At 56.3% G+C, this 22829-nt stretch overlaps 1 protein-coding gene across 1 annotated transcript in view; it reads left to right on the top strand.

Annotated features, from left to right (window-relative positions):
* The first annotated feature begins 1293 nt into the window (after nt 1–1293).
* ADAMTS7 (ADAM metallopeptidase with thrombospondin type 1 motif 7) overlaps nt 1294–22829 on the top strand; it is a 33933-nt gene continuing 12397 nt past the window's right edge. The window contains exons 1-8 of the mRNA XM_040968468.1: nt 1294–1393; nt 7988–8352; nt 9020–9185; nt 9463–9659; nt 13524–13607; nt 13841–13965; nt 14600–14749; nt 16817–16960. Coding sequence (XP_040824402.1) covers nt 1294–1393; nt 7988–8352; nt 9020–9185; nt 9463–9659; nt 13524–13607; nt 13841–13965; nt 14600–14749; nt 16817–16960 — 1331 coding nt within the window. The remainder of the gene's footprint in view (nt 1394–7987; nt 8353–9019; nt 9186–9462; nt 9660–13523; nt 13608–13840; nt 13966–14599; nt 14750–16816; nt 16961–22829) is intronic.

Genomic DNA, 22829 nt, shown 5'->3' with positions numbered 1-22829 from the left:
GTGGGGGTCTTGATGATGGCCCCCCCCAACACACACAGGAAGACTGTTAGTTTCTATTAGGGTCAGAGAGAGGAAGATGGTTGGGTGGGGGTCAGAGGTGGAGCAGATGCGGGGACACCAGTGGGTGGGGAAATGGGAAGATGGCAAGGTCTGGAGGAAGCACGGAGCCTGGTGTGCCTAGGGGCGGACAAGGACTCCCCATCCCTCCCCTGTGAGCAGGGCAGCACTGGGGGATGTCCCTACTGCCCTGGTGGAGTGGCAGATCACCAAGAAAGTGGGGGGTTGAGGGCCTGGATGAGGGGAGGTCCATGAGCCTCAGCGGGCAGGGTGGGGACTGCAGCAGGGCCGCCCAAGGGCAGAAGCTGACCCGGTGTGAAGGACAGGACAGGTGTGTGGGCTCAGCCAGGGTCAGCGAAGGCAGGAAGCAGCGGGAGCGAGAAAATGTTCCTCAGGAGGTTTCCGGGAGCATTTGGCGGGGAGCGGGAAAGGCAGGGGGGAAGGGAAAGGCGGCGGAAGTGAGAAGCAGCGCCGGGCCACGAAGGACAGATGGCCGGTGTTTGAGGCGGAGTCTGGCGCGGGATGTGAGGCTAGCGTTGGCCGTTGGCTGGCCTCCAGGTCCCCAGGAGGTCCCTGGCTGAGAACTTACGGGGCGCTGGCCCTAGGCAGGCCCCTAGGCACGGCCGGGGTGTGGACAGGACGCTGTGCTGTGATCTGCTCCATGCAGAGGTCTAGATGACCTTGAACCCTCCAGAGTCCTCCTGCGGCCCTGGCTGGCCTGGGAGGGGTCCACCCAAGGATGCCTTCGCTATCCAGCAGAAATTCCATATTTTTGGGGGGCTGGGGAGCTTCGCGGCCCGTCCGACTCTGCCGCCAGAGGGCGCCCTGGGCCGGCGGGCAGTCGGAGGTCCGTCGCGGGTCCAGCCCCAGAGCTGGGCAAGCCGGCGGGGCGGGGCGGGGGGCGGTTGCGGGGCGGGGGCAGGAGCCCGAGGGGCGGGGCCGGCACCCGCGTCCCCCCCTCTACTCCCCGCCTTTCTTTCTTTCTCTTCTTCTCGCTCTCTCGTCTTTTCTTTGCCTCTGCTGCCGGCCGGAGGGGCGGTCCTTGCAGTCTTTGTTGCCGGCGGACCGACCGAGCGCAGCAGCCCGCCGGGCCCGAGTCGGAGCCGGGGACACTGAGGCGCGGCAACGCAGGCGGGGCCCGGTATGTCCTGAGCCGAACCGGGGACCGGGCAGCCACCGGACGGGACGGACGAGAGCGCGTGCGTGGGGTCGCCCGGCGGCCGCCCGGCCCCGGCCATGCCCGGCGGCCCGAGTCCCCGCCGCCCCGCGCCGCCTCTGCGCCCACTGCTGCTGTTCCTCTGCGCCCTGGCGCACGGCGCCTCCGGACTCGCACCAGGTGGGTGGCCGCCCCTTCTCGGCCTCGGGGTAGCCCCCTCTTACCCCTGCAGACCCCGCGCTGCTCTCGACCTGGAGCCGCTAGTGGCATTCCCGCTTCCCGCTGCCCTCTCGCTTAGGGGATCGGCGGGCGGTCGGGCGGGCCGGGGAGCAAACCTGCCCAAGACCCAGACTTGGTTGTCGACCATGCCTGTGGCCTGGAAGAAGCCTCCTGCGCTCTGCCTGCTCGCACTTGGCCGGCGGGTGCAGCAATGCGCGCCCCTCTGCGGTCCCGCGCGCGCTGGACGCAGCGCCGTTGGCCCGACTTCTCGCCCTCTGGGTGCACAGAGCCCCGAGCGCGGGCTGCCCAGGGCGCTGCCCGCTGGGGCCACACGCCGAGGTCCAGGGCGCGCCCGGGACCCCGAACCCACCGGGCCGGGCCCTCGGCGGCGGCGCGGGGGGCCGGGTCTCGCGCAGCGCTTGCACTTCCTGCCTGTTCCCTCCCCCCGAAGTGTGAAGGCGCCGGGAATGGAGCGCGGGGGCCGGAGCGTCTTTCCGCGGCCCCGGGTTAACTCTCTCAGCCCCGGTGGACCGGCTTCCACACCACGATCCCGTGGCACGCATCCAGACTGCTGCTGCCGGCGCGACGGCGAGCCTGGAAATACACTCAGAGGAGCCCAGGGGGGCAGTGGGGATGGGTCGGATGGTCCGGTACGGAGAACCCCTGAGGGCGAGGCCATCGGAAGGTTTGGTAGGGGAGGAAGAGCGTGAGCCGGCTAGCGCAGGAAGGATGCACGAATTCCGAATTCCGCCGAGGGGGGAGGGGGTAGTAGGGTGTGCGGGCGTCCCCGGGGCAACCTCAGCCCAGGAGATTCGGTTGCTGAGCACGGCAAGGGGTGGGAATGGGCTTGTGTGTGGCTTATGCGTCTCAAAATCGCCCGGGCTGGATGGACGAGGGCGTGTCCACCAGAGTCGGGATGGAAACTGGCTGGAAAGGAGAGGGAACCGGGTTTAATGGGCACGTGCTGGATGCCAGCCTCACTCGTTTCTTGGGCTTTCGCCACCACCCTGCAAGGCATGTGATGGACTGGTCCGGTATGGGAACTGCGGGATCGGGTGGGCAGGTGGCAAAAAGTCTGGGTTTCCTTCCTCCACCCCCCACCCCAGAAGTGGGCACTTCTGGGTGAGCCAGGTGATGCAAGTGAGGGAGCAGGGACGTGGTCTCGGAACTTGGGTGGCCACTGGGAGAAAAATGTGGGAGGTGGTGGACCACAGGGGTGTCTGTCACTTGCTTGGTGCCCTGCAATGGACTTGATTCCCACGAGCTGGCCGGGCAGACCCAGAAGGAGGAAAGATAGATTGTGCCACTTGTAACTGCTGGGTTTTTATGTGGGGTGGGTAGAAACCAGCCAGGGACCTCCTTCGGTGGTCCCTCTGTCACTGTCTTCAGAGCGCAGGAACTGAACCCTCCATCCTTACCACTGAATGCTGCTGTCTTTGAGACCAGAAGGCATAGCCGCGGGTCGCTTCCTGGGGCACATATAGCCTGGGCTTTTCCCCACCAGGGACTTGCTGGGACCCGGTGATGACTCGACTCGCCTGCCCCCTATGTGGCCTTGCACGCAGGCACTCTGTGTACATGCCAGCGGCTGGCACAGGGAACACGCCACACAAACGCACACACCACCCCAGTTTATTTCTCCTCTGTGGTGTGAGCTGCAGGTCTTTTGAAGTTCTGGTCTATAACTCGGGTTCTTGATAGATTGAAGTAAAGGCCACACTGACATCTCTCTGGGAGAAACTCCAACATGGCAGTTCTGTCGCTCAGAGATGATATCCCAAGTATTTACTGCATGGTGTGACAGGAGCCAAATCCAGCCAGAGGAAATTTGCCCGGGCTCCGCCAAGCAGTCCTGCTTTAGCCCTGTCCACACCAAACTGAAACATGCAATTATCACGTGAAACTAGCAGGGTGGGTTTTTTGGGGGCCACCCAGATTTCAGCCACCCAGGTCTCTACCCTTGCCATCTACAAACAGCTGAGATTTGCTTGTATTTTTTAAAAAAAACATTTATTTATTTTTATTACAAAGTCAGATATATAGAGAGGAGAGACAGAGAGGAAGATCTTCCGTCCAATGATTCACGCCCCAAGCGGCCACAATGGCTAGAGCTGAGCCAATCTGAAGCCAGAAGCAGGAGTTTCTTCCCGGTCTTCCCCGTGGGTGCAGGGTCCCAAGGCTTTGGGCCGTCCTCGGCGGCTTTCCCAGGCCACAAGCAGGGAGCTGGATGGGAAGTGGGACCGTCGAGACTAGATCTGGCACATGTATGGTATCCCGGCTCGTTCAAGGTGAGGACTTTAGATGCTAGGCCACCGTGCTGGGTCCGATTTGCTTGTATTTTAGCTCAATCCTCTGTGGAAATATTTTGATGGCAAAACAGGTGTCCACTCTGAAAGTTAACATAGAACAAAGCAAAATATGAGGGCCTGGAACGGTAGCCAGGTAGCTAAAGTTCTCACCTTGCGTGCATTCCTCACCTTGGCTCAGCATTCCCACACAGCAGCCGCTCCTTGGTGCATCCCTGCGCTGTTCTAGGGTGTCGCGAGAGCCTCAGGCTCGCGTCTCCATGGGGAGGGCCAGTTCCTGGACTTGGGAGACCTCCATAGGTCATGTTGGACAAGGCAAGGAATCACAGAAACAGATGAGATTGGGGCAGAGGTGGGATGGCACCTGTTGGTCCCTCTCTTTCTCTGACCTTCCGATTCCTGTAAGAGACTCTAACCTTCAGCCAGGGAAAGCCACAGGAGCAGCACTGAGTCGCAGCAGTGGAAAAGGGTGGAGGGATGTGCCCCAGGGAGCACAGCCCTCTCATGGGGACCTGGCTGGGTGGCTGCGCTGGTGCCAGGTGGCAGGAAGGCCCGGACGGGGGTGGCAGGAGCTTTGGAGGGACATATCCACATGCTACAGCAGTGTGAGCCACTGATCAAAATGCTTTCCGATATCTATACCAGCCAAAGCAAGCAAACAAACAGTGACAAACTGACCCCCACACGTCCGTCCGCAGGCGGAGCTGGTGCTGGGCTAATCTCCAATGCCCTTATTAGGGTATCCGGGCAAGGAAGTCTCCTTCAAGCATGTAGCCCGCCAGCTTCTGAGTATCCGTCCCTCTCGTGTCCTCCTCCACCCCTGCCCTGTCCCCTGCATGGTCCCATCAGGAAAATGACTGAGAGTACGGTGGTGCCCACTCCCCAGCCCTGGCCACCTGCTGTTTTTCAGAGCTGTGCAGGTACTGCTCATGATTGACCAAGGTCACTCCCCGGGGGATTTCCCAGCCTCCCCAGGGCCCTGACTTAGTCCCGTTTCCTGGAGATGCTGAGTCAGTGAGTCCCGACAGCAGGCCTGGGAACTTGTTTTGAAGAAATTCTGTGGGTTTGTTTGTTTGCTTGTTTTAATAATAGTTTTTCTTTGCATTTTATGTGTAAGGCAGACAGAGCCTTGCATCTACTGATTCATTCCTTCTTTGCCTGTCACAGCTGGGGCAGAGTTGGGCAGAAGCCTGGATCTCAGTCCACGCTTCCATCATGGGTGGCAGGGACTCATGTCTAAGCCATCGTCCCCTGCTGCTTCCGGTGTACACATTACCAGGAAGCTGGGTTGGAAGTGGAAGAGCCAGGACTCGAACCAGGAACTCTAATACAGGAGATGGGTGTCCCAAGTAGTGATGTAACCACTGTGACAAATGCTTGCTCCTTTAAGGGGTTCTTATTCAGTCTGGAATGTTTTTGCATTCATGCCTCCCCTGTTCCCCTCAATGATGGGGGGACTTGCCCAGTGCTGGGCAGAGTCTGCCCAGCCAACGTGGCTTATGGCTCCTAGAGACAGCCCTTTGTGACCTGCACTGCTGGGGCAGTGGTGGGCACAGTGCAGTGTCCCAGACGGAGCCATAACTCAGTCACCACTTCCCACATGGGTTAACGGGGGCCTAAAGACTGGAGCCACCCACCATTTGCTGCCTCTCAGGCCGCACATTCACAGGGAGCTAGCATCCAGAGTGGTGACTTCATTGCTGTGCCAGGTGCCTGCTGCAGGTACCCTGAAGTAGAGTCTGCACTTGCTATAGCTTCAACCTTAACTAGAGCAGGTGCAGCAGTCGTGTGCTAAGCGGGTGACTGCCCGGTTCAAGTCCTGGCTACTCTGCTCCCAATATAGCTTTTGACTAATGCATAGTCTGGGAGGCAGCAGGGGATGGTCCAAGCACTTGGGTCCCTGCCACCCATGTGGGAGATGGAGACTGAGTTACAAACTCCATAGTTCAACTGTGCCAGGCACCTTGGGGTTGAACCAGTGGGCAGAAAAATCTGCCTCTGTTTCAAAATAAAAGGAGAAGGGCCCGGAGCAAAGGCTCGATGGCTAAATGCTCAGCTTGCAAGCACCAGGTCCCCATATGGGCGCTGATTCATGACCCAGCTGCTCCACTTCCCATCCAGCTCCCTGCTTGTGGCCTGGGAAAGCAGTCGAGGACGGCCCAAAGCCTTGGGACCCTGCACCAGCATGGAAGACCCGGGAGAAGCTCCTAGCTCCTGGCTTTGGATGTCAGCTTTGGCTATTGTGGCAACTTGTGGAATGAACCAGTAGATGGAAGATGTTTCTCTCTGTCTCTCCATAAATCTGATCTGTATTTCCAATAAAAATAAATCATTTTTTAAATAAATTTTTTTAAAAAAGATAAATAAAAGGAAAAAGCAAAGGATGACCTGAAAATCACTATGGTTGGTACCTTTGTCTTTCTATCTTTTTATTTTTTAATATTTACTTTTATTGGGAAGTCAGATATACAGAGAGGAAGATCTTCCATCTGCTGATTCACTCCCCAAGTGGCAGCAATGGCTGGAGCTGAGCTGATCCAGAGCCAGGAGCTTCTTCTGGGTCTGCTATGCAGGTACAGGGTCCCAAGGCTTTGGGCCGTCCTTGTCTGCTTTCCCAGGCCACAAGCAGGGAGCTGGATGGGAAATGGTGATAGGCAGGACACAAACTGGCATCTGTGTTGAATGCTGGCAGCACCACAGACAGAGGCTTAGCTTACCACACCACAGTACTGGCCCCAATAATTATCAGTATAACCAATTTCCTTGGTGTTCCTATGTGCTTTATTGTGTGCATTTAAAAATATTATTTTGAGGATGGCTTAGTCGGCTCCTAAACTGGAGTGCCAGTTTGAGTCCCAGCTACTCCACTTTCTGATTCCGTTCTGCTCACGTACCTGGAAAAAGCAGTAGAGGATGGATGTCCATGTGGGAGGACTGGATGGAGTTTCTAGACCCTGCCTTTGGCCTGGCCCACCCCTGCCTATTGCAGGTGTTTGAGGAGTGAGTCAGTGGATGGATGATCTTACTGTGTCCCCTTCTTTTGTTGCTCTCTCTTTTCAAATAAATAAAATTTCAAAAAGTTACTTTGGGAAGGGTCCGTATCCCTGGATAAGTACGAAGCAGAAAGGCCCTGGGTTCCAGGCACCTCTGTCTGCGGCAGCTTAGCTCCTTTAGTCCTCAGCCCGCCTCCTGAGCCAAAGTTCCTGTACTGTACCCGTTCCGTACCGAGAAACGGCCAAATGCAGACACTTCTCCTGGCCTCTCAACGTCTCTTGTAGAGGAGACTAAGATCCTTGCTCTCCTGGGGTCTACGTGGGGAGGAGAAAGGAAAACACATGTAGAAAAATCAGGGGAATGTTAAGTGATACCGTATGTTAGACCACTGTGTGAAGAGGGTGGGGGAGCCTGGGAGTTGGACTTTTTAAGATTTATTTTATTTTTATTGGAAAGAGGCAGAGAGGAAGATCTTCTATCCATTGATTCACTCCCCAAGTGACCACACCGGCCAGAGCTGAGCTGATCTGAAGCCAGGAGTCAGGAGCCTCCTCCCATGCAGGTGCAGGGAGGCATAGCATCGGCCGTTGGGCTCACTTGGGGAGTGAATCATCAGATGGAAGATCTTCCTCTCTGTCTCTCCTCCTCTATATATATCTGACTTTCTATAAATAAATAAATCTTAAAAAAAAAAAAGAAATGAACTCTTCCCATCTCATTTCTAAAAAAAACAACAACAACAAAAAAAAACATTGCCCCCTCTTGTGGGGTGGGAATTGGGGTAGGGGGTATCTCAGACCCTACATAATTGTATCAGAAAATTCAAAATTGAAAAAAAAAATGCCCCCTCTTTAAATGGAGAGGTGAAGATTCAGAGCCCCAAGAGCCTGGCTCTGTCGGGGTTCCCACGTGGGTGGGAGGCACCCAACAGGCTGAGCCATCACTACTGCCCCCCAGGTTCTGTCTAAATAGGGGTGTGTTAAACCACAGTGCCTGCCACTGGACTGAGACTGGCTTGGAGCGAATTCTGATTTCTGTGCTCAGGGTGGTGAGATTGGGGCGAGGGAGGGAAGTTACGACAGGGTAGCGGAAGGGGACAAGAGTGGAAGCAGAGACACCTGTAAATTTACGAGTGGTGACGTGGCAGGGCAAATAGCGCTGAGGATTTCAATTCATAACACTTTGATCCCCAGCTGCCAGCAGGACCCCGAGTCTGTCCCTGAGCCACACGCTGCCCCTGTCTATCTTCCCGCAGAGCCCACAACCGAGGGCAGGGCGGCGCTGGACATCGTGCACCCGGTGCGCGTGGACGCGGGCGGTTCCTTCTTGTCCTACGAGCTGTGGCCGCGTGCTCTGCGCAAGCGTGACGTGTCCGACTCATCCGGACGCCGCGCCGTGCCCACCTTCTACGAGCTGCAGTACCGCGGGCGCGAGCTGCGCTTCAACCTGACCGCTAACCCGCACCTGCTGGCGCCCGGCTTCGTGAGCGAGACGCGCCGGCGTGGAGGCCTGCAGCGCGCGCACATCCGTGCCCATGCCCCTGCCTGCCACCTGCTGGGAGAGGTGCAGGACCCGGAGCTGGAGGGCGGCCTGGCAGCCATCAGCGCCTGCGACGGCCTGGTGCGTGCCACCGTGTGTGTGTGTGTGTGTGTGTGTGTGTGTGTGTGTGTGTGTGTGTGTGTGTGAGATGGGGATCTGTGTTCTCAGCCTTACCCTGCAGATACACTTTAGGGCTTGGCAGGGGCGCCTCACCGCCCGAGTGTGCCTTCTGGCTTAAAGTTGGTTCTGGAGGCTGTCTGCGGCCCGGTGGGCTCCCCTGCCCATGTGCTGGACATGGCTGCTCCTGTGACGATGGGATAAGGCACTTCACCCCTACCACCTTTGGCCTCTCTGCTTAGAGAGTGGGGCTTGGGAGGCCTGAGGGGTGTGAATGGTGTACTCCCAGCAACCCCCCCCCCCACACACACACACACAAGACGCCTGGGAGGGGCACGGTGGCCAAAGATGGGCAGTGTGCAAAAGAGGTGGGACTGGGCCTCGGCTACCACACCCTGTCATCCGGGTGATGCCAGCTTGGGCACAGATCCATGACTCAGATGTCTTGGGGTGGGAGGGTGGAGCAGCATCCTGGGGAGAAAGGACATGGCCCCTGGGGCTCCACTCCGAAGCCAGCAGCAGGCACTGAGTGAGTGAGGGCCAACAAGGGGCAGGCCTGGCAGGGTAGGCAGACAGAGAGCAAGCCCCGTGCTTGCATCTGTGTGACCTGGTGCTCCCCCCGACTCCCCAGCAAGGTGTGTTCCGGCTCTCACAGGAGGACTACTTCATTGAGCCACTGCCTGGGGCCCCAGTCCGACCTGGCCGTGCCCAGCCCCATGTGGTGTACAAGCGCCAAGCTCCCAAGAAGCGGGCCGTGCCCAGTGACTCCCAGGCTCCAAGCACCTGTGGTGTGCAAGGTGAGTTACTTTGTTTTCAGCTCTGGGGTAGGAGAAAGAGAGACAGGTCATCCATCCACTGACTCACTCCCCAAATGCCTGTGTCCAGGCTGAAGATAGGAACTAGTTGGACAGGTCACATAGTGCAGGTTTGGGGTAGAGCCAGGAAGTGGGGAAGCTAGATCACTTCCTGTGGTCCCATGGCCAGAGGTGGTCCCCAAGCTCATTGGGGAGGGTCCTGGAGCCGTTCCTGGGCCAAGCTACTTATAGCTGACCCCCGTTCCCCCACACCTGACAGCATCCCCAGAGACGGAGCCCCGACGGGAGCGATGGGAGCAGCGGCAGCAGTGGTGGCGGCAGCGGCCGAGGCGCCTGCACCAGCGCTCGGTCAGTAAGGAGAAGTGGGTGGAGACCCTGGTGGTGGCTGATGCCAAGATGGTGGAGTACCACGGTCAGCCGCAGGTGGAGCGCTACGTGCTGACCATCATGAACATGGTGAGGCCTGGGCTGGAGGGCAGGTGCGGGTTCAGGGCCAAGCGCCGAGCTCCTGAGCGTCCAGGAACGGATGCAGGATGAGGCAGCTCAGGCAAGCATTGGATGTGTCACCCCGCCTAGCTGGCTCAACTGGTGTTTTTTGAGATGGGGAGTTTGTAGACAAGCTCCCTCGTCTATCTTAGGGCCTACGCCATGTCGGATGGGCCCTTCCTGGGACATGCACACACCTCGGAGCTCCAAGGATCTGCTCCGTGTTGTGGTCCCCTCTGCTTGGTGACACAGGGCAAGCCGCTTAGGTAGGATGGCAGATGTACCTTGCAGGGCCGTGAGTCTCTGGACCCCCGGGTGAGTGGCTTGCCCAGGTCATGAGAAGAGGCAAGGCTTTGGTCCCAGTGGGAGCCCAAGTGTCCCAGGTGTCCCTGGGTAATGTTGGAGGTGGGGGTGACAGTGTGGCTGAGAGGGACTGGCGATTCCCAGAGTTGACTCTGGAGCCAGACTCCCACCCTGGCTGGGCAGGTGTGAGTCCCCAGGCTGTGCAGTTGCTTCCCTCAGCCTCGTGGAAGCCTATGACAGACCAACTCCTGGCAAGCAGGACGGTCAAGGGCACCGTGAGGGGTGTGATGGTGCCAGTCACCTGCTTGTAACCCTAAAGGAAGTCCCCTCTGCGACCCTTGCAGTGAATGGGTAGTCAAGGGGCTGGGAGGGAGAGAAGGGCTGCTCGCCACCTGCTAGGCCATTTCTTCCCCAACTTGGCCATGACCCCTGCCGGCTCCAGACTCTGATGGAGTAAAACCCATAGCCTCTGGCCTGGCATTGGAGACCTCCAACATCACTGGCCAGGAGGGACCCTCCGGTGGCTTGGCTTCTGCGTGGGAGCTGTTGCTGAACTGCAGGGTCATGACCAAGTGCACAGGCCCCAAGGTCCTCTCCTTCTAGCCCTCATCCCTTGGGGAAGGAGGGGGCGGGTGGGGGGAGCTCAATCTGCAGGACCAGGCACTTGGCAGAAGCTGCCCAGGGCATCTCTCACCTGTTTTTCAAGTGTCCTGGGTAGAGTATGACCCACACAGCACCCCCTGGGCAACAGGGGTCAGGCCTCTTGCTCCAACGCCTGGCTTCTCCCTGCCTTTTCTGTTCTAGACCCTCACTTGCACACACGGGTTTTTACCTGCCGGACAATCCTGGGCCCTGGTCAGGGCCTGGTTTTTATTGCCAGCCTGCTCAGCGTTCATAAGCACTCCCTGTGCTGGGCCAGATCAGCATTGGTGACAAGGGCGCCCCCTGCTGGGCAAAGTCGGAGTCTGCTGCTGCAGCCCCTGGCCTTGCACAGCCCCCCTCCCCGCCCTGCCACCCCCAGCCAGGCTTACTTCCTGTTCACCAGTGGCCCCTGGGAGTCACATTGGGCTCTGAGTGTCAGTGCTCAGGCAGCTGGCCGTCTGCAGAGCAGCGAGACAGGTGCCCAGCAAGCTGTGGCCGGCCCCCCAGTTGTCCTTGTGCTCTCTGAGGTCCCAGGCCTTTTTAGGGGAGCTCCTGTTCTACTGTCAGCTCACTGACACCACCTCCCCCTCTCCTGCACTTTTTGCCAACACTGCCCCTCCTGGCCTTGGGCCAGCACCAGAATGGGATTCAACTTCCCCAGATGTCACTGACCTCAGCCATTAGTGAACAACCTCTGGGGGCACTGGCCAACCTCGGGTGATTCTGCCTCCCTCTGGGGTCTCCTAGGTACCTCCTGGCTTTTGTTTTCCCTGGAGAATTGAGGGAAAAGCTTATGGGGGTGCTAAACTGTCCTTAACCTTGAGTGCTGTGGGTTAGGAGTTCAGCGGGTCTTTATTTTTTAAAATGTTTATTTATTATTATTGGAAAGGCAGGTTTATAAAGAGGACAGATGGAGAGAAAGATCTTCCAACCACTGGTTCATTCCCCAAATGACCGAAATGGTAGAGCCATTCTAAAGCCAAGAGCCAGGAACCAGCAGCTTCTTCTGGGTCTCCCACATGGGTGCAGTGTCTCAAGGATTTAAGCCATCCTCCACTGCTTTCCCAGGACATAATCAGAGGGCTGAATTGGAAGTGGCGCAGCCAGAACTTGAACTGGTGCCCATATGGGATACTGGCGCCTCAGGTAGAGGCTTAGCCTACTATGTCACATTGCCAACCACAGGTCTTTTTAAATTGAATTTAATTTTTTAAAGGTTTATTATTTTTGGAAAGTCAGAATTACAGAGAAAAGGAGAGACAAAGATTTTTCATCCACTGATTCACTTCCTAAGCAGCCACAATGGCTGGAACTGAGCCAATTCCAAGCCAGGAGCCAGGAGCTTCTGGGTCTCCCACATGGGTACAAGGTCCCAAGGCTTTGGGCCATCCTTGACTGATTTCTCAGGCCACAAGCAGGAAGCTGGAAGGGAAGTAGAGTATCTGGGACACAAACCAGAGCCCATATAGGATCTCGGCGCATGTAAGGCAAGGACTTTAGCTAATGAGCTACTGCGCTAGGCTCCCTCAGGTCTTTTTTTATTCTTATTATTTTTTTTTAAGATTTATTTATTTTTATTGCAAAGTCAGATATACACAAAGGAGGAGAGAGATAGAGAGGAAGATCTTCCGTCCACTGATTCACTCGCCGAGCGGCCACAATGGCTGGAGCTGTGCCAATCCGAAGCTAGGAGCCTCTTCTGGGTCTCCCACATGAGTGCAGAGTCCCAGGGCTTTGAGCCGTCCTTGACTGCTTTCCCAGGCCACAAGCACGGAGCTGTATGGGAAGTGGAGCTGCTGGGATTAGAACCGGCGCCCATGTGGGATTCCGGCATGTTTAAAGCGAGGACTTTAGCCACGAGGCCACCGTGCTGGGCCCCTTTATTCTTACTTTTTATTTGTGTCATTTATTTGCGAGACAGTGAGTGGGAGTATCCATCTGCTGGTCCACTTTTCAGATGGCTACAATAGTTGGGGTTGGGTTGTGCCCAAAGCTGGCCCAAAGCCGGGAACCTTCCTATACAGCCTGGTCTCCCATGTGGGTGGCAGAAGTGCAGTCGTGTGAACCATCACTGTTCCTGTCTGTCCCCATGGGTGCCTCCCTGGATCTGCACTAGCATGAAGCTGGAGTAGGGAGTTGGGACTCAAACCCGGTGACATGGATGTGTGACTCAGACTCTCTTATCACTGGGCCAAGCACCTGCCCCTTATCCTCAGGCGTATTTCCTCTTGCTGCTGAAGCTGATGCCAAGTTCAGTTGTCCATCCCTACCCAGATGGGGTGTCCCCTGATGGGTTTGGAAGAGGAAAGCCAGGATATAAACCGGTGCCCAAATGGGATGCTGATGTCGCAGGTGGTGGCTTTGCATGCTGTGTCACAGCATGGCTCCTGGCCTCTGCTTGTTCTAAGGACTTCCCGGGCCCCTTCCATCTCTGGGGGTGGGTGGTTCAGTAAGGAGCCCCCAAGTGGCCTTCCCTGGAAGTACAGGGCAGCAGAGGAATGGGCCTGTGCATGTCCCCTGGTGCTTCCTGAGTCTCTTGCCGCACCGCGGGGCTAGTGTGCGCCTCCCCAGAGGTAGCTGGGATGGACCAGGAAACCAGCGTTTGGAGCCTGGAACTGCTGTTGGCCATCCTCGTGGGGGGAGGGGCTGGGCCTCAGAAGCAAATCCTAGACATGCACAGGACAGGCCTGGGAGGCCTGCTTGTCCTGCCTAGGTCGGGGATGTGTGTGTGTGTACACATGTGCATAGGGGACGCTGACATGACATCAAGTGTGCATCATGGTCACGTGTGTAACAAGTTTGTGTGTGTAACAAGTGCAAGCATGCATGTCTCTCCCCCACTCCTGGGTGGGTGGATGCCAACAGCCTGTGTCCTGCTTGTGTGGACAGGTGGCCGGCCTGTTTCATGATCCCAGCATCGGGAACCCCATTCATATCACCGTCGTGCGCCTGGTGCTGCTGGAGGAAGAAGAGGTGAGAGGTGACGCAGCTGCTCCAGCTCCCTGCCCCTCACGTATGGTGTGAGAGTACTCAGCAGGGCCCTTGCTCCTTGGCCGAGATGTTCTCCATCACCCACCCCATCCATCTCCTGGTCCTTGGCTGGCTGACTCCCCTCTCTGCTGCTGCTGCTTGGGTGTGGAGCCAGGAGCTGCCGGGACCCAGCCTGGCCATCTCGCGTCATGAGCAGTCATTGTCTCCGCCCCCAGGAGGATCTGAAGATCACACACCATGCAGACCACACCCTGAAGAGCTTCTGCAAGTGGCAGAAAAGCATCAACATGAAGGGGGACACGCACCCCCTGCACCATGACACTGCCATCCTGCTCACCAGGTACCAGTCACTGCCGAGCAGGGGGACATCCCAGGCACAGCAGACACAACCCTGCCCTCAAAAAGACTCGTGGTTTTTAGAGTATTAGAGAGAGGGATTCCATCTGCTGGCTGACTCCCCAAATGACTGCAATGGTTGTAGCTGGGCCAATCTGAAGCCAGGAGCTTCATCTGCGTCTTCCATGGGTACAGGAGCCCAGGCACTTGGGCCATCCACTGCTGTTTTCTCAGGAGCATTAGCAGGGAGCTGGAGGGGACGTGGGGCAGAGAGTGTCAGACAAGAGGAGGTCCTGCTGGTTCACTCGCCTAATAACCACAGTGGTTGGGGGAGCTGGAATACAACCTGGAAGCCAATGACATGAGGCATCACTGCTGCCTGCCAGGGCTGGCATGAATGGGCACTGGGCACTCTGATGTGGGCATCCTAAGGGGCATAGTAACACCAGGTGGAGTTAGTGTCCACCCTGCAGGGGCCTGGCAGCTTCTGGAAACAGTCTTTCTGGGAGAATAGCCGAAGTTTCCCATGCCCGGGTCTGCTCCCACACCCACAAAGGTGCCCCAGGCCGGCGGGGCACGGGTGTCCTCCCTGGCACTGGGCTAGGTCCACCAGAGGCTGCTTCTCTCTGTCCTTGCAGGAAGGACCTATGTGCGGCCATGAACCGGCCCTGCGAGACCCTGGGCCTGGCCCACGTGGCGGGAATGTGCCAGCCGCACCGCAGCTGCAACATCAATGAGGACACAGGCCTGCCACTGGCCTTCACCGTGGCCCACGAGCTCGGGCACAGGTACCACAGCTGCCCTTCTCAGGCACACTGCCAAACTCAGCCTTCCTCTCCCACCCTGGGCAGCCAGACACGTGGGCTGCAAAGCCCTGGGCAAGGGGACTGTCTCCGAGTGGCTCCTGCCCACGCAGTGCCCGGAGGGAGGGTTTGGCAGTCCCTGTCGTCACCATTGGTGATGGTCCACACCCACCCCTCTGCTCTGCCATCGTGGGCAGGTGCACTGCTCTCTCTGGGCCTCAGTGTGTGCCCCATGGATCAGGACACTCGGTTCAGCGTTGTCCAAGGTTCTCTCTAGCTGACATCTGCCTCTACTTGAGGCGGTAGTGTGTAAGCCCGGCCCTGGCACTTGGCCACCTGCACCCACACTGTTCAGTCTCTCTCACACTGTCCCCATGGGAGCAGGTTTCCAGAGAGTTCTGTCAGCCAGAGATGCTGGGCTCTTCCAAATTCAGACATTGGGGTGGGGGGGTCCCTCTGAAGGACAGAGAAACCTAATTCTGCCATTTCCTGGTTGTTACTCTGACTTGCTTTGGGGTTGGGAAAGGGAGAGAGAGAAAGCTGAGAGTCCTACATAATGGGTACTCATTTTTATTTCTTAAAAATTTTAGTATTTATTTATTTATTTAAAGTCAGATAGATATATATAGAAAGGAGGAGGGACAGAGAGAAATATCTTCCTTTTGATGATTCACTCCCAAAGTGACCGCAATGGCCGGCATTGTGCTGATCCGAAGCCAGGAGCCAGGAGCTTCTTCCAGGTCTGCCATGCAGGGGTGGGTTCCCAAGACTTTGGGCCGTCCTCAACTGCTTTCCCAGGCCACAAGCAGGGAGCTGGATGGGAAATGGAGCTGCTGGGATTCGAACCAGCACTCATATGGGATGCCGGCACGTTCAAGGGAGGACTTTAGCATTTAGGCAATGGCACTGGGCACTATTTCTTAAAAATTTTAAATAAGGCTAATTTTATTGGAAAGGCAGATTTACAGAGAAGAAACGGAGAGAAAGATGTTCCATCTGCTGATTCACTCCACAAATGACCACAGTGGTTGGAACTGAGCCAATCTGAAACCAGGAGCCAGGAGCTTTTTCCAGGTCTCCCACACAGGTGCAGGGTCCCAAGGCTTTGAGCCACCCTCCGCTGCCTTCCCAGACCACAAGCAGGGAACTGGATAGAAAGTAGAGCAGCCAGGACACGAACTGATGCCCATATGAGTTCCTGGCACCACAGGCAAATAATTAGCCAATTAAGCCATTGCGACAGCCCCCAAGATTTATTTTTGTTTGGAAGGCCAAGTTACGCAGAGAGAAGTAAAGACAGAGAGATAATCTTCTATTTGCTGACTCACTCCCCAGATGGCCACAACAGCTGGAGCTGGACTACACCAAAACCAGGAGCCAGGAGTTTCTTCTAGGTCTCCTGCAAGGGTGCAGGGGTTCAAGCACTGGGACTGTCTTCCACTGCTTCCCCAGGCTATAAGCAGGGAGCTGCATCCGAAGTGGACCGTCCAGGATATGAGCCAGAACCCATAGAGAATGCCAGCACTATAGGCAGAAGTTTAGCTTTAAATGCCATGCCATTGACCCCTACATGTTTATTTTTCTTGTGGGACCTTTTTGTGACACAGCCACTCAGCTCCCTTCTCTCAAGGTTATGACCCTGGGTTAAGGACCCCGGCCAGGGCCAGGCCACTGTTGGCACCAGAGAGCTGGTAGGGCGTGACGGGCCCTGCCAATGCCACCTGGCTGGCTGTTTTGGCCAGTCCAGCAGCAGTGTCCCTGGTCCATGGTTTCAAGCTGGGGCTGGTATACCTGGTAGGGCATCCCAGGGGACATGCCCCATCCCATCCCATCCCATCCCATCCCATCGCATCCCACATCATACACTAGGGACTCTGAGGCTCAAAGAGAGCAGGTGCATTTCTGAGGGTCATGTGGCCTTGCGGTGGCAGCCAACCCAGCCCTGGGAGTGAGGGGTGTGTCTCCTTCAGGCAGGTCCCCTCCGGGTGGGGCCAGGCTGGTGGCCTGGCGCTCCTTGGCTCACCCGCCCCTGGGGCCTGTGCTCTCACACAGTTTTGGCATTCAGCATGACGGCAGCGGCAATGACTGTGAGCCTGTTGGGAAACGGCCTTTCATCATGTCTCCACAGCTCCTGTACGACGCAGCGCCCCTCACCTGGTCCCGCTGCAGCCGCGAGTACATCACCAGGTTCCTCGAGTGAGTCCTGGGCTGGCATGGGTGCAGACGGGGACCCTGCGATGCTGGGGTGGATGCTGGGGTGGGGCAGGGGCGTCCTCCCACTTCCTGTAAGGAGCACCCACCTTGACCCTTGGGAGGAGGAGCTAGCGTTCACAGGTGCCTGGGGAGGATCGGACTGGCGCTTTTGGCAGAGGGGCCTAGGCTGGGGCCAGGAGCCTGGAACTGGGTGGCAGGGACCCAACACACGGGTTGTTTTCCATGGCTCACATACTAACCTTACGATAAAGGAGGCTGGCCCTGAGGCTGGAGGCTTAACCACTGTGCCACAGTGCCAACCCCAGAAGCGTCTTTCTTCTTTCATCCCATGTGGCTGACATTTTGATTGGACTGCAGCTTTTGGGTTAGAAATCTTACCCTTGAAGGTCAAAGACATTCTTCCACAGTCTTCTAAGTTGCCAACACCACAGCCGTTGAGAGAAAAGTCCCGTGTCATTCTGATTTCCAAGACTTTGAGCGTGACCTTCTAAAAAGTCCGAGAGTTTTTGGGATTCTTCCCTCCTCTTTTTTTTTTGGTGCTTTTGAGTTTTACAGCTATGAGCCTGGGCTATTTTTATTTTGTGGACACTCACTGGCTGCCTTTTATCTGGGAGCTCTTGTCCTCTGTCCAGTTCTTGGAACTGTCCTTGTATTGTTTATTTGGTCATTTTTTCTTTTCTATTTTCTTTTTTAGGAACCCTTACTATTCAGCTAGTTTTCACTTCCTTATTAGCTTTTTTTAAAAAAAAAGATTTATTTATTTTTTTATTGCAAAGTCAGATATACACAGAGGAGGAGAGACAGAGAGGAAGATCTTCCGTCCAATGATTCACTCCCCAAGTGACCGCAACGGCTGGTGCTGCACCGATCCCAAGCCAGGAACCACGAACCTCCTTCAGGTCTCCCACAAGGGTGCAGGGTCCCAATGCTTTGGGCTGTCCTCGACTGCTTTCCCAGGCCACAAGCAGGGAGCTGGATAGAAAGTGGAGCTTCCGGGATTAGAACCGGTGCCCATATGGGATCCCGGTGCATTCAAGTCTTTTAGCCGCTAGGCTATGGCACCGGGCCCCCTTTTCAGCTTTTTAAAATTATTATTTATTTTTATCTATCTGAATAGTAAAGGGGGATACAGAGAAAGACAGGAACAGAGAAAGGGAAAGAGAGGCTGCCGGCTCATTGGTGCACTCACCACATGGTGGCATGAGACAAGAACTTCATCCAGGAGGGTGGTAGGGACTCCCCCCCAGCCACTGCCTCTCCAGGTACGCCTTTGCAGGAAGCCAAAATCAGGAGCAGGGCCGGGACTCAAACCCAGGACCCTGGAGATGGTGTGTGGGTGTGCCAAGCAACACACTTACCCTCTGCCCCTGTTTCCTGAGATGCGTCCGATGTACATTTGTAACTTTTAGGTCTTTGTTGTTTCCTGGTGTACTTTTAATTACCCGATTTCATCATCCTGCTCTCATTTCACAGATACGATATCTTATCTCCCTGGGTTCATCACCTACATGGCTTTTCCTCTCCTTTGGGTTATTCGTTCTCCAAATTTATTTATTGATGTTTGAAAGGCAGAGTTACAGAGCGAGGAGACATAGAGAGGTCTTCCATCTGCTATTTCACCCCCCAAAATGGCCACAATGGTCTGAGCTGAGCCGCTACAAAGCCAGGAGTCAAGCATTCTTCTGGGTTTCCCTTGTGGGTGCAGGGGACGAAGGACCTGGGCCATCCTCTGCTGCTTTGCCAGGCACATTAGCAGGGAGCTGGATGGGAAGTGGAGTAGTTAGAATTCAAACTGGTGTCCATATAGGATGCTGGCATCATAGATGGAGGCTTATCCCACTATGCCATGGCACCTAGCCCCTGGGTTATTTTTTCTTTAAATTATTATTTTATTTTGATAATCTTTACATAGTTGATTAGGGCACAAAGGGTCAAGGGCTACCGGAAAGTGGATAAGACCATTGTGTCCACATTATTTTTTTGTTTTGTTTTGTTTTGTTTTGTTTTGTTTTCTGTATCCGGGGTAAGGGGAGATAAACGGGGAAGCCCCACCCAGCCTCCCACTCATCCCAGGATCCCCGACATGGGACATGATGCAGGGGTCCTGCTCAAGTGGTTTTGATAGTTCAACAGTTCTGAATTGCTGCCAATCTCGTGATTTCAAGCACAGGTGAAATCTCTCCAGTATCCACTGGCTGACATAGTCCACCTTAGAGTCTCTGTTTGCCCAGATTTTCACTGCCAACTCATGGCTGGTGTAGCTGATCGATTTATTCTGTCCTTTGTCCTCTGTTATGGTACCAGGTGTCCTCTGCAGGCTCCAACAGACTGCCATATCCTCCATGTGCACCTGGATATGCTGTCCACTGCTCTGTCTGAGCCACTGAGGAGGCTCAGCTTTGACACATACACCCCATAGTCAGACCATGCGAATTACACTTCTCTTCATGGTTGGGATTCTGAGATCAGCAGTTCAGTTGGAAGGATCCCCAAAGAAATTTAGTCTGAGGTGATTCCAGACCTGATTCTGGTGTGTGCATGCCAGTTTAGGGTCCGGCACAGTCCGCCGCCCCAATCAGCTTATGCATATGCTGGTGGTTGCAATTGCTGGGTCAGTTCTGCCTCCAGCCCTGTCTTCCACACGAACCAATGGGTATTGCAGTCCAGCCCGATCCTGCCAACCACACACTCGGCCCTCACGCAAACCAGTAGGAGCTGCAGCCTAGTCAGAGTGACCCACAATAACCCCTACCAGGCCTGCCCCCTGCCCTGGATCCCATGCTTGCCAGTATGTAGCACAGACTTGTTCAGTCTGTCCCACATTCCATTCAGCTCTCATACATGTCAATGGACATTGAAGCCTAGTTCAACCTAACCAGCCCCACTATCCAGCCCACAGATGCTGATGGGTGCCATTCTGTCTAGCCATGCCTGCCCCAGTCCTGGTTTTCATGCTCTCCAGTGGGAGTGGTAACCCAAGAGGGAAGAGTCCACTAATTTCCTACTGGACCCACTCCCACTCCCGGATTATGCACTCTCTAGGTGGTTATGCAGATTAACTTGACAGAATTAGCCCCCAGTGCCAGCATCTGCCAGCTGATGCTGCAGCAAAGCCCAACCAACCCTCACCCACTCTGATTTATGCTTACACCAGTAGGAACAGTCAGCCCAGCCTGGCTTTTGCCGATCTAGCTCACATGAGGCCCACAGGTGTTGTAGCCCTGCCCGATCTGGTCTGTCCCCATCCCAACTCTTGCTCTCCAGTGGGAATGGTGGTCCAATAGGGGACCCCTCCACATTCCCCCTACTAGCTTTGCACCACCCCCCGCCGGTTCTCACGTGTACTAGTTTGGTGCTGTGGCCCAGTCTAGCATGGCCCACCTCATCTTGGCATTTGTTTATTCTACTATGCCACAGCACCTACCCCCTGGGTTATTTTTATTTTTTAAAGCCTTTTTTTTTTTAAACTAAAAAAAAAAAAAAAGGCTTGCTCAAAGTGTTTTGGTCCTATCTCTATATGGAAGGAGACATCAGATGGCAGCTTGGGGTCTCGGGCCACCTCCGAGGGACTAGCTGCTTCCTGGAGATTCTCATATAGGCTGGAGGTTACATTTCTGCCAGATCCTGTTTTTCCCTGGACAGGAGCCCCTGGGTGTCCTCCCGTGAGAGCATTGTGGTGGCGTGTGGCATCCGGGCAGAGAAGGGGCTTGAACCTCCATCGTGGGTGCTTTTTCTCTGCCAGTGCCTTTGCCTGGAACCTGGCTTTCTTTAGCGGTTGCCCCCTGGCCACCCAGCCCCGGGAAGGACATCTGGAGCCTGATTGGGACTTAGAAACCTTTAGCCGGGCAGGAGTTCCAGGCCTTACCTGTCTCCTTGCGGTCTCTGGGAGCCCAGTTGCTGCATCTCCCTGAGCTCTGCTTCTGGAGGTAGCCTCTGCTTATAGCAGGGGCTGTCGGCTTTTAGCCCTCCCCAGCCTGAAATGTCTCATGGCCATCATCATCAACTCCCCCTTCCCTGTGATCCACGCTGTTTACACCTTGTTTGCCTCTTGGCTGTCATCCTGGTAGGGTGGCAGGGGGAGGTGGGGATGGCTCCAGAAGGAAGCTGATGTAATCCACCTGCTCATTGTGGGGTTTCCCAAGGGACAGGACTTGGTGCCCTCAGGGGTTCTGGCTGGAGAATGACTGTGGGCTAGGGAGTGGGACCTTGAAGCAGAGGAGAATTTCATTTGGCGATGACAGACGTGGCCCTGGGCCCAGGCTTTCACCCACACTGGCCGACCAAGTCCCTGGTCCCTCTGGGCCTGGGCCAGACGGGTGCTGATGATGGCACTGTCACACTGGTGTGCTGCCCGGATTGTTTAGCGCAGTCCCTGCCGGGGGGCAAGGCTATGATGGGGAGGCGGGGGAAGATAATGATTTCTGCTCTTGCCAAGTGCTCTGTTCTGTGGACTTGAACCAGAGAAGTGAGTGCCTGCAGGGAGGGAGGAGGGTGTGTGTTCTCCACCCCTGCCCCACCCTGCTCTGAGAAAGGGCAGAAGATGATGGAATGGTTGGCAGACCAAAAGTGGCCACCCCCACGGCACCCCAGGGCTTGTCACTGGCTGCTCCCACCCAGTGCTGCCCAACCCCTGGCTCCAGGACAGACTGACGTACAGACGGGTCTCTGTCTTCCTTCGGCCGCTGGAATGCATGAGGGGCTTGGCATAGGGCCTGGGGTGCGGGTGGGAGGAGAGATCGAGAGCCTCATGCTAGACAGAGCTGGGTGGAAACTGGAGGACCGAGAGCGGCTGGCAGGTTTGCCACCGCAGCCTGGGAGGTGGGGAAGGTATGCACAGGTGGGCAGAGTGGCACAGCAGTCGCCTTGCTGGGGGTAGCACAAGAGGTGGCCACCCAAACAGGGAAAGGACACACGCTCGGAGCTGGGGGCAACTGGCACCTGTGCCAGCTTTTACCCTATGACGGATTGTGGTAACAAGCGCTGCAGCACACGCCATGGGTGTTGGGATGTGGACGAGGCCACCCACCCCTTCCAGGCTCGCCTCTCTCTCAGCCAATTAGAAAGAGGATGCTGGGAGGGTGGGCGGGACCTGGGGAATGAGTGGAGTTTGGAGTCTGGGAAGTATGAGGTGGAAAGGAAGTGTCTGGCCCGATGGGGTGAGCTGGACACCTTGAAGTGCCTGGATCTGGGCTGAGAAGTGCTTCATGGGACCTTGGGGACAGATCCCAGCCTCTGCTGCACCAGGGGGCTGCTGGGAGGCCCTCCCAGCTGTGCTCTTGTAGCCAGGATCTCCACCTGACCTGGTGGGGTGCCTCACTCATGACCCCAGCATCCGGCGCCACCATGACCAGAGACTGGGAGCTGAGGGTAGTGGGCATGGTCTCCCTGGCAGATGGTGGGCAGCTGTTTGCAAGACGAGGTGAGACGGAGGCTTCCTGGGTCTGCTATTATTAGCACATGGAGGGCCTGAGGAGAAGGGAGGGGAGGGCTGGCGGCTCAGGATCCGGGATCCGGGTGCCGGCTGTGGGTTGCCTTGTGAGGAACCCGGTGGGGGCCCGACTGGAGGAAGGAAGGGCAGGCTGCCGTCGCCCCTGGGCTTTTCCCAAGTGGATGCTGCTATTTATACCTCTAGCTGGGGCTGGGCCTCCTGCAGATGTCGGATGTGATAGCCCAGAGAGAGTGAGTGAGGACCCAAGGCCACACAGCATCTGAGCCGGGTGCCCACCAGACAGCACCTGGGTTCCATGTGGCTCTGATTGCAGCCCGGTGGGGGCTGCCAGCTTCTCACGCCCCTGTGTGCACTCTTTGACGTCCACATCCACACACATGTTCACAGCCGTGCTCACACACC

This window comes from Ochotona curzoniae, unplaced genomic scaffold, assembly GCF_017591425.1.
Source record: "Ochotona curzoniae isolate NIBS_2020 unplaced genomic scaffold, NIBS_Ocur_1.0 scaffold_4701, whole genome shotgun sequence".
Taxonomy (NCBI): Eukaryota; Metazoa; Chordata; class Mammalia; order Lagomorpha; family Ochotonidae; genus Ochotona; species Ochotona curzoniae.
The sequence above is the reverse complement of the archived record's forward strand: the minus strand, read 5'-3'. Positions and strand labels throughout refer to the sequence as shown.